Genomic DNA, 11,678 nt, shown 5'->3' on the forward strand with positions numbered 1-11,678 from the left:
TAAAACAGTGTTTTCATTTACAGTTGTTTGTAAAGTACCAGTAGTCTGCTTTGCTTGAAAGTCATCATTAATTGAAGTTTTTATTAAGTCATCATTAATTGAAGCCACTCAAAACTATATGGCTTTATATAAAAATGTTGCAATAAAAAGTTAACTTATTAGAAAAAGTTACAGTACCATTATTAAGACGCTGATAAGTAAATCTTTTTAGGGGTTTCATGACTGAGGAATTCTGACTAGTTTCCTCAAAATCATATCTAGATTTTAGATGTCTGCATTACTTCCTACCTCCTTTGACCTCCATTTACATGCCTTTTTCAACAGAGATAGCATCCTGTACTTTCATAGGCTCTTCAAAAGAATAATCCTACCTTATTATCTGAAAGTTGCATTTAATGCTTCCTAGAATATGAACCTCATTTGAGAGCTTTGCTTGGAAAACACTCTCCCTCCAAGACCACCTTTTAATGGGATAAATGTCTCAGTAAAGTATTCTGTTTTTAGGGTGCTCTCAAAGCAGCCACAATCCACACAGATCTAGCCAGTTAATGAGAAACCTCAGTTGGCCATTTACCCCATGTACTGATCAAAGTTGTCAGATACTCGAGGAGTTGGGTGTTATTTAAGATCTGTTGTGTCACTGGTTTCACTCCACTTCTAAGGTTTGTCAGTGTTCTTCAGTGTAAGGTATAAAAGTACATCATTGCTTTGGTGAACAACCCAATAAAATAAACTTCACCAACATTTACTGAGCGTTCAGTAGGTATAGTATTTAAGAATATGAATAAGACATGTTTCTTGTCCTTTAGGGCTAGGCTATATCCACTTAACCTCAGGGGTATAGTAAATACTGTACAAACAGACTATAGAACCAGCTTAGAGCAAAGAGAAAGCGGATTGGAGTAACCCCTGATGTTTTCTGGACGCATAATCTACCACATACATAGCTTAAATTAGAGTTAGTACTACTTGTTTTCTTAAATTTCTTTCCTCCTTTTCTTAATTAGAAATCATCAAAGCAAGGTCTCGGTACAATCTTTGGACAGCTTTGGTTTCTTTATTGAGAAGAGCTAGGTTATTCAGCAATATCTATGTCCAAAGAACTATCATCATGAATGAAAAACCAGTTGTGGCCCATGTTATGTTCTCAGTGTGCTTCTTACTAGCTAGTGGAGAAACAGTAGGGCACACCAGCAACAGTTCTGTAGAAAAATTACTATTCTCCTGTGGCGTAGACTTGTAAATGAGTGCTATAGACTTAGAGGAAGGAAGCTTTAGACTTACATCATTGAGAAAATCAGTTATTTCCCCAAAATCCTAACCTCACAGAATTTAAATGCAGCTTTAAAACTTTAGCATTGTTTTGAAACTTTTTTATTTTTTTAAGACAGAGTCTTACTCGATCGTCTAGGCTGGAGTGCAGTGGCGCAATCTCAGCTCACAGCAACTTCTGCCTCCTGGGTTCAAGCGATTCTCCTGCCTCAGCCTCCTGAATAGTTGTGACTACAGGAGTGTGCCACCATGCCTGGCTAATTTTTGTATTTTTAGTAGAGATGGGGTTTTGCCATGTTGGCCAGGCTTGTCTCAAACTCCCTGACCTCAGGCAATCTGCTGGCCTTGGTCTCTCAAAGTGCTGGGATTACAGGCATGAGCCACCACGCCCAGCCTGATTTGAAACATTTTGCTTGAGTTTAATTAGTCTCACCAACTGTCTTAGAAAATATAATTGCTAAAAGTGTAATGCCTCTTTTTTAAACTCAAAAATTGGTGGTGTTAGTAGGATGACAATTCTAATAAACTACAAAGCTAAAAATGTGTAATTATAAAAAATGTTAACTGTAAAGATTGGGGCTTTATACAGTTGTGGATTAGTGGAAGCAAAATGATCTTTTAGTATAAGCAAAGTGTGACTCAAGCAATAAAAGCCATACATTGCATCATAATAGCATTATTGTAAGCATCTTTACATATTCTGATTCATTTAATTTTCACAGAGGTTACTATTAAAGATTGTGGAGGAAAGCATTACATTTGTGCGTGTGTACATGCAAGCTACAATAGTCCTGAGCACCTTCTGTGTGCCAGGCACTGTCTAGATGCTAGAGGTACAATGACATGCAAAGTCAAGTGCCTCTCCTCCTGGAGTTTATATTTTGGTAGCTTGATAAGCCAAATACCCATGTAAGGGATTTATGTAGTGATGAGAAGACAAAGCAAGATAATAAAGGCTTAGAGAATTGGAGGAGCACTTAGATCAGGGAAGTCTTTTTGAATTTCAGAATTAATTAATTAATTAATGAGACGGAGTGTCACTCTGTCCCCCAGGCTGGAGTGCAGTGGCACCATCTGGAGGGACCAGAATGAAGTCAAACAACCACTTGTAAGGCCCGTTGCCTCGCCGGGAGCTCAGACGCACATCCCCCTCCCCGCCAACCCGCCTTTTTTCCGAAAGCGCGGACATGCTCGGGTTGTTCCCTTTTCCCCTTCTTGCACAGCCTGGCTTTCCCTTAAAGAACCCAGTATGCAAGCGGGGTCTTGTGATTCTAGTCAATAGCAGCTAAGTCTTTCTAGCCAATAGCAGCCGAGTTTTTCTAGCCAATAGCAGCCGAGTAATTCTAACCAATAGTAGCCAAGTCCTGTATGCAAACAAAGGCTTGTAACCTTACCCAGTAGCAGTCCTGCTCTCCCACAACCAATCGAGCTCCTTCACTCGCTATAAAACCCCACGTCTGAGAGGAGTCCGTGCGACTTCTCCGGCCCCTCCTGTCGGACCGCAGAACCTCGCCCGGGAGCCTGAATAAATTCCTTCATATTGGATCTTCTTGTGTTGGCCTCAGTTTCTTCCTTTTAAACTCGGCAAGAACCCAAGAACAAACCTCATACCACTAACTGAGTGAGGAGCATTTCAGGCAAACAGAACTGAAGGCAGAGGATGTGTGAGGACTAGTAAACAAACCAGTGGAGCTAGAGCCGAAGGAGGAGAAGGCAAGTGGCAGGAACTTAAGCTGTAAGGTTAGCCCTAGGCAAGATTTTGTAGGATCCCTCTCTGTATCTAGGGTAAGGACTTCATGTTATCTCTGTTTGTTAGAAAGCCACTGGAGGGTTTTAAACAGGGCATGATGGCCCGTTTCTGTTTAGAAGCATACATCTGGCTGCTGTGTGAACAAGAGAGCATGGCGATGTGGCTGTGGAAGCAGAGACAGGCGTTTGGATCGTTGTCACAATGGAGGCAAGAGCTGATGCTATCTTAGACCTGGATCATAGTAGTAAGGTGGTGAGAGGTGACAGATTTGTTTGAAAGTGGACCTGGCAGGATTTGCTGACAGATTGGATGGTTGGGTATGAGAGGAAGCAAGGTATCAAGGATGACTCAAGGTTTTTGGATTGAGTGAATGCTGGTGCTATTTATTAACCTAGATGAGTTGGCCTGAAAGGATCAAGTTTAGGAGGAAATCCAAAATTCTGTTTTCGACATGGTAAGCTTGAGATGCCTGTTAGACATCAGAAGTGGAAATGTTGAATGGGTAGTTAAGTGTACATACAGATTGAATGCAAGAGAGAAGATAAGTCTGGAGATAATAAATTTGAGAGTTGTCAACCTCTAAATGTTTTAAACAGTATAGATTATAAAGAGAGAAGCAAAGGGCTGAGGACTTGGCTCTGGGCATTCTAAAGGTCAGTTGGATCAGATGTAGCCCTGAAAGCAAAATGTATTGAGAGCTTCTGAGAAAACGAAGTAAAATGGAGATAGAAAAGTGCCGTGAGATGCATCTGTCTGGAAATCCTTGGTGGCTTTGACAAGCAGTTGTAGTGGAGTCTTTGAGATAAAAGGCTGGAGAGATTGCAGGAGATTGGACAGTGAGGAAGTGGCATTTGCAGAGAAAGCAGGTAGTGAGAGGGAGAGACAGGGGCATGTAGTCAGGGTTTTCTTTACTTTAGATTTTGAGATGAGAGATAGTATGTATGTGGTTGGAAGTGATCAGTAGAAAAGGAAACAGAGTAAAGGTTTATTGTGTCAAATCTTGCTCTTCGTCATCATCATCTACTTAGCCATTACCTTCTAGGTGTCACGTGTCATGTAGGGTTTGATAGTATTATCTTTCATATATTCATGTGCTTTGTGGACTAGTTGGATTATAAGATTTTAGAGTGTAATGGGAAGAGATCAGTTGGACAGCCAGCCAGCCCTGGGATCAGGACATATTCTGGTCCTTCAGCTACTAAACTGGTAATTTTGAGCAATTTATCTGACCTCTCTAAGCCCATTTTGTAATCTATAACATGAGTTTAACTTTGTTTTGTTTTTAAATACATAAGTATTGGACAGTGAATATAATATGTGTGCACTGACAGTAGCCTTCTAGAGATTTTTCCCTTTGATGTTGGAATATTTGTCATTATATGCATATTATTGGAAAAGATCATCAGAACTTGCTATCATGATATGGTCCATAGGCCAGCGGTATTAACATTACCTGGGATTTTGTTAGAAATGTAGAATATCAGGCCCCACAAGAGTCCTGCTGGATCAGAACCTGTATTTTTCACAAGAACCCCAGGTCATTTGTGTGCACATTAACGTTTGAAAAGCACTGATCTAGAAAACAACTGCCGGCCAGCCTGATGTTTTTATTTTAGATGTTCATGGAAGAGGGTAACAATTTCTACATTCTGACATGCTTGCAATCTAAAGCTGTTTTTTATTCCTAACCTTTTTGTTTGTGAATGTTTTTATATATGTAGGCATAGGACAAATAACTGATATATTATTATATAGTATATAACTTCTGTGTACTTTTGACATTTTACACAAGGGAAATCCTTTCCATATGTGGATGACCTTTGCTATTTCTTAATTGTTAAATATAGATAATTAGGAAAGTTGATAAGCAGACCGCATTATTGGATGCAGATGATCCTGTGTCACAACTCCATAAATGTGCATTTTACCTTAAGGATACAGAAAGAATGTACTTGTGCCTTTCTCAAGAAAGAATAATTCAATTTCAGGTATGTTTTTTAATGACTGGTAAGATCTAAAATGTACAAACTGTGAGGTTAACAGCTTGGAAAAATAAGAACTTTTCATTTGCTGTTAATTACATATGCAGATATTTATCTCAGGTAAGAGCGTCCTTAGTACACAGTCCTCAGACATGTGAGCAATCCTTTCTCAAGTAAGAACTCAAAATTATGAACATGTTCTCAGAAAAACAGTTACATCTAGTTCCAGGGTTCTTAGTTGAGGAACGAAGAGCCCCTCAGGATGTCCAAAAATAGATTTTCAGTGTTCATTGAATCCTCTGAAATTGTGTGCAAACATTGTATAGATGAAGCATTTTTCTGGGAGAAGGCTCAAAATCTCATCAAGATTTACATCGTGGTTTCCCACGATAGTAATGATGACATGCTTTAAAACCTAATGTTTTACATTTACTCGGCTTTCATGAAGTTATGACGTGGGCAGATGATTTAATAAGATAGTTACAGTTTCATGTGAAACTCCTTTGTAAACGCCTGTTCCAGAGAGATGGCCACACACACACTGATGGGCATGCTGAGTCCCTGGTCTAGGTGTGTTAAGGTAGGGGTAGGGGCTTTGCCTTACCATCTTGAGTCCCTCCTGTGGAAAGTGCATATGCTTCTAGCTGTTTCCTAAGCATGAGGACTCCCATTCTCTTTCTTAGGAGTCCCTGAAGAGTCTTAAACATTCACGTACATCACAGATATTGATCTGCTATTAATGAAATTGTACCTGTACTGGTTGTTCTGAAAGGTATTATTATATGTCACTGAAATAGCTTGTATTATAACAAAAACTGTTGTCATGGGGTTTCTATATTAGTATTCTATTTGTGTTTATGTAGGGATTGGCAAAGCACCATGCTTTAGAAAGTTTCTAAGTTTTTACTGAATTCTCTTATGAACTCTTGTCTGAGGGTTACTTTGGTAGAATTTTCTTATACTATTAATACAAAGTATACAAAACTTAGTGTCTAAACTTCTTTCTTCATTAGGCCACTCCATGCCCAAAAGAACCAAATAAAGAGATGATAAATGATGGCGCTTCCTGGACAATCATTAGCACAGATAAGGCAGAGTATACATTTTACGAGGGAATGGGCCCTGTCCTTGCCCCGGTCACGCCTGTGCCTGTTGTAGAGAGCCTTCAGGTGAGACCACCTAATCCAAGTTGGCCTTTAGCTCTTTGCAGTTACTCTTAGCTATGACTTGGCATCATTTCATTTCATGGGAGTTTTGATTTTTTCCCCAATTGTGTGATTTGGGGATTTTAAGATACACCATTTGTTGATTTAAAAAAAAAAAAATTATGAGGAGCATACTTGCCAGAAAATTTAAATGGAAATAAACTTGTTTGTTAAATTGAAGTGTTTTTAGCTAGCTTTGTAATAAAAATCATTTTAATTGCCCTTTTTTTAAAAAACAAATGAAAGTTGAATGAGAATCTAATTTGTGTACTTTAATGAAAAATGAAAAGTTTTCTCAGTGTTGTGATTTTCTGTGAATTGCAGTTGAATGGCGGTGGGGACGTAGCAATGCTTGAACTTACAGGACAGAATTTCACTCCAAATTTACGAGTGTGGTTTGGGGATGTAGAAGCTGAAACTATGTACAGGTACTTGATAAAACTTTTTACATCATCCAGAGGTTATGAGGGGTGTGGGTACAGGACATTCTTTCCTAGCATTGATTACAATGTATTAAACAACCTTGCCTTAAGTCTCATTTTAAAAATGTAGTTTGCTTTTTAAAGTGCTTTTAAGTGATTTATATTTCCTTCTCAGGTGTGGGGAAAGTATGCTCTGTGTCGTCCCAGACATTTCTGCATTCCGAGAAGGTTGGAGATGGGTCAGGCAACCAGTCCAGGTTCCAGTAACTTTGGTCCGAAATGATGGAATCATTTATTCCACCAGCCTTACCTTTACCTACACACCAGAACCAGGGCCACGGCCACACTGCAGTGCAGCAGGAGCAATCCTTCGAGCCAATTCAAGCCAGGTGCCCCCTAATGAATCAAACACAAACAGCGAGGGAAGTTACACAAACGCCAGCACAAATTCAACCAGTGTCACATCATCCACAGCAACAGTGGTATCCTAACTACCGTCTTTTTGCTAGGACTTAAACTGACTTGAGTGTGGCAAACAGTTGACAAAAAAGGAGAAAAAAAATGAACAATCTTTTGTGGTTTCTTGGGAAAACTTTTCATACCAAGTGATACTATTCAAAACCCCATTATCTGTCTACAAGTGCTGATTTGACATGCAGAAGCCACAGTAAAACAAAACATCAAAATGTACAAACTATTGGAAATCAAGTTTTCAGCAGTTTTGTTGGTTGGTTGGTTGGTTTTGTTTGGTTTTGTTTAAATGGGCAAGAAGTAAATAATGTGGCTGGAATACAAGTTGAACAAACTAGAAGACACAAATCTAACATAGTTTTTATGGACCAAGGAACTTGTATATTGTATAAGCTTTAGTAAAAGGTACATTTTCACCATACCTTTTTTTATATCACGGTATTATAGTACACCTTGTTACCAAATAGGTTGTTCTCTTCCCGCCCACCTTTGAGCTTTTGCTCTAAAATACATTCAGGTTCCTGGCCTGACCGTGCTTGTTTAATCTAATTATCATACTCTTCCAGGTTTTTTTTTGGTCTAAGGCTGGAACTTTTTCTTTCTTTTTTTTTTTTTTTTTTTTTTTCAGCTGAAGTCTTACGACTCTTCGTGAGTCAAAATTGTTTGGATTTCAGCAAGTCAAATCTTGTAAAAGCCTACATTTTTTTTTTTTTTAAGATTATATGAAGTCTGTGCAAAAGCTTTAAAAAAAATGCCTCTGCCTTGCCTGCAATACATGCAATGTATGTTAACTTAGTCTCTCTTCTCAGACACTGTTGGTAGTTATTTCTGTGTTTTCCTTTAAAAAAAAAAAAAAAGGATTTATAGTAGTTGTCCAAGAGGTTCTAACATTCACATGCAATTTGGTGTGGCCATTTAGCCATTAATGAGTTAACGGCGCAGAACATGTTGATATTTGGAGTATTCTTTCCCCTTTTCCCATAACGTAAATACATATGTGTGTTCCAGGATTTGTTCAGGTTTCCCCCCTCCTAATCTTGTACATAACTTGTATTATGTGTAAGTTAAACATTTTATTTTGAACTTGGAATGTTCCCAGTGATTTCATTCAGCAGGGTATTTTCTGCCTTGTTGGCAAGTGACAAAAAATATGAGAAGTATTTGCTACCAGTTGGTAGATGGTGCCCTTATGGTAGAATGAGGAAAATGTCAGCAAAAGCATGTTTTATTATCTTTACTTTTTGCGGGGGTTGGAGGGGTAGCCTAGGCCAGAACATCATTGTAATCTTATAAGATGCTTTTATTAGATTATCAACTAAAATAGCTGGAAGACAGTACTTTAGAAACAAATAGTTGTAAGATTATAAAATGCAAATGTAACTTATGTTTTCACTTTTTTAATCTGCCTTTTTTTGTTTCTTTTCTCTTTTCTAATACTGAGCATCTCCAGAAATGTCTCCTAACTCAGAAAATGTTTCTTTTCCTTTCAGCTGAGATTTGGTTGCATTCAGGGTTGTATGTTGGCCTTGCATGCTAAACTCGCCAGTTTTACCTCGCTTTCATTCCTGAACGTTGGTTATACTTTTGTTTGGTTTCTTTGAAATTGCAGCAGACTCATTGGGCTATATTTAGTACAGGAACCACGTGTGTAATGTTTATGACACAGTCTAGTAATACAATCATTCTTCTTAGAGTAAAAACTACCTCTAGATTGTGGTAAGCTTTTACTGTCCCATAAAACAGGAGCCACAGTACCTTATGAATGCAAAACTGTAACTTCCTTCAGCGTTTCTGTACAGAACATTGTCTTTCTGGTGTCTTGGGCTGTTTTGAAAAAGTTTCCATTAATAGACTTTTTAGAAATTATTAGTAGTAGCATTTTTTTTCCAGCTTTGCTGTCTTCATCACTCACTCTTTGCTCAGACTATGCCACTGTAAATACTCTTCCTAACATCTTTAAATCGCCTTTTCCTCGGTTTTCAAGGGGAAAGTCATTTGTAAAGCATGTTAGGTGGTTAAATCAGTTATTGCGGTTTTCTCTTACTGCAAGCCTTTTTAATCACCCCCCGGGCTGCATTTTATTCTATATCGCCTTTTTTCTTCAGATCTGCTCCAGTCACTCACTTCTCTCTTATAAGCTAATCCTGCCTCACACCTTAAATCTGTTTCAGTGATCAAGGGCAGAACTCATTGTGGCCTTATCTTTCTTTGTTGTAACTGTTCACTGTCTCTTACTACAGACCACTTATTTCTGAGTAGTAGTTACTCCTCTCTGTGGAGTCATGGCAGGAGTCATTACGCAGTGCTTTTGTTCAAAGCATGGACATGTTCCTAGTGCTGCTTTTCTTTTGACGGCCACAAGTTTCCTCCACTTCCTTGGTTTGGTATTTAGTTAAGGAATCATACTAAATTAACCAATAACAAAAGAGATACTTTTGAAGAACAAATTATTCCTTACCCAGCTTTGTAGCTCAAGAATAATTTTTCAAGTTCATGACTTTATTAAAATGAACTTGTGCTTTTTTAACAAATGTTTATGTCTTATTTTGTTTCTTTCAATAAGATAATTGAAATATTAGATTGTAAACCCTTTCCTCTTTTTTTTTGAAAAGTCCAAAAATGTACTTACACAGGCATTTTTCCCCACTTATTTTTGGCCATTCTCATACCACAGACTAAAGAGTGAAATGATTTGTCTATTGTAGCTTACTGTTCATCAGTAGTTCTTTTGTCAGCTGCTTAAAATTTTCTTTTCATGGCTTTGTGAATCATTTTCAGTATATAATTTATAGGAACCTTGTCCTCTGGTTATAGTAGACTGTGTCCCTCCTCCAGTGATGGCATTATTAGACATGCTAGTTATTTACCCTCAGAAAGACTCTCAGAATGGTGAGTGCTTCAGTTATAGTATGTTTGAATTTTTAATAATTCCGTTTTAGAAATGTATCTTAATGCTCTCATGACTCTATGCAATTTCTAAACATTCACGTAGAAGCTGAGTCTCTGATCTAGTATGTTTTTATTCGTTCCATTTAATTTATCACATAGATTGGGAAGGCAAGCTAAAGGCTGTAAAAATGCCCTTTATATTTTGAGTGATTTCAGAGTTGAACACTAGTATACTGTCTAATTTGCTGCTCACTTTCTTTAAACTGTGGCAATTAAAGGCATCCTTATACATGAGTTAATCGTGAAATGTTTGTCACTCTTACTACACAGACTTATCTGCAGTCGTAACTGGTTAGTTTTTTGTTTTGTTTTGTTGTTTTTAATGAAACTGGTACCATTCTGTGCTTTCCCACAAAACTTCTAATGCCATTTTTGAGAACTAACCTAACTAGTCATGCTAACCAGAAGATCTACTGGGGAGGAGGTTCCTTTTGAAACAAAATGCTGTTAGTAACCAAGTTAACTTTGATTTCAAAAGCAGCTGTGTTTCTGATGAGTACTGAACAAATGTGTGTAATTTCTGTGCCAGACTTATGACTTTGTTTTTAAGCACTGTAATGTGGGATGGATGGTTAGAAACAATAATATATTAGGGTTTCTGTTTAACCCTTTCAGGACTGAACTGTATCTCCTTTTGTTAATTTTTCCCTGTGTTGTGATAAATGTTTGCCAGCATTCAGTACTGTGTTGGTCCAGATGTAGGTTTATATGCTCATTTTTAGCTTATTTCTTGTACCTTGCAGCATGCTCTACGCATTCAGTCCTTAAGGGGTTTATTTTACAAACTGTGCGCCTGTAAGGTTTATTAGCAATAAGATAGAAAATTGAGCAAGTTTATACCATAATTTTGTAGAAAAAAAGAATCTGCTCAGTTCCATATTTCATCCATGAAAAACCTGCAATACGAGCAGTTCCAAGGAATAAATAAAAAGGAAATGTAAACCATTGTAGTCGTCTGTCAAATGTGCCTGATGCATGTATTATATCGTCTTTGATATCAGAACACTTCATAAAGATAAAATTAAATTCTATATTATAGTTGGTGTATTTACAGCCTTACCTTACCATGTATATTACATCAAAGTGGTAGCTCTGCTAATTTAATTTCCTTGTCAGTGTTTTTAACTATGTAGTGCTTTAAAGAGATTTTTTTTCCCCCCATGTAAATGGTGACATGGGCTTTGTCACTCCAGGGGCATGTCTCTCAGTTCAGAATCATTTAAAGCTGATTTCTACAAAATGGGAGAATATTACTCAGCAATAACTTGCTTTTCCAACATGAGGTTGTCATTTCATCTGGTATAAGAAGGAACACATAATAGTTTATCTTTTGGGTGGCGGGGGGGTGGGCCCTAGAAGTGGGGATAATATTCTTTTAATATGAAACACAATTAAATGGGGAAGTTACATAATTTTTTTTTTTTTGAGACGGAGCCTTGTTCAGTCGCCCCTGAGCTGGAGTGCAGTGGCACAATCCTGGCTCACTGCAACCCCTGCCGTCTGAGTTCAAGTGATTCTTCTGCCTCAGCCTCCCCAGTAGCTGGGATTACATGCACGCGCCACTGCGCCTGGCTAATTTTTGTATTTTTAGTAGAGACAGGGTTTCACCATGTTGGCTAGGCTAGTC

The 11,678-nt window shown here is 38.0% G+C and overlaps 1 protein-coding gene across 3 annotated transcripts in view; it reads left to right on the plus strand.

Moving 5' to 3' along the window:
* RBPJ (recombination signal binding protein for immunoglobulin kappa J region) overlaps positions 1-10,996 on the plus strand; it is a 107,228-nt gene extending 96,232 nt beyond the window's left edge. For all 3 annotated transcript variants that reach the window (XM_012472429.2, XM_012472430.2, XM_064366207.1), the window contains 4 exons: positions 4,870-5,010; positions 6,018-6,173; positions 6,534-6,637; positions 6,807-10,996. In XM_012472429.2, the coding sequence (XP_012327852.1) occupies positions 4,870-5,010; positions 6,018-6,173; positions 6,534-6,637; positions 6,807-7,122 (717 nt within the window). In that variant the 3' untranslated portion in view covers positions 7,123-10,996. The remainder of the gene's footprint in view (positions 1-4,869; positions 5,011-6,017; positions 6,174-6,533; positions 6,638-6,806) is intronic.
* The last annotated feature ends 682 nt before the right edge of the window (positions 10,997-11,678 follow it).

This window comes from Aotus nancymaae, unplaced genomic scaffold (genome assembly GCF_030222135.1).
Source record: "Aotus nancymaae isolate 86718 unplaced genomic scaffold, 86718_ANA_hifiasm-v0.15.2.pri h1tg000006l, whole genome shotgun sequence".
Lineage (NCBI taxonomy): Eukaryota > Metazoa > Chordata > Mammalia > Primates > Aotidae > Aotus > Aotus nancymaae.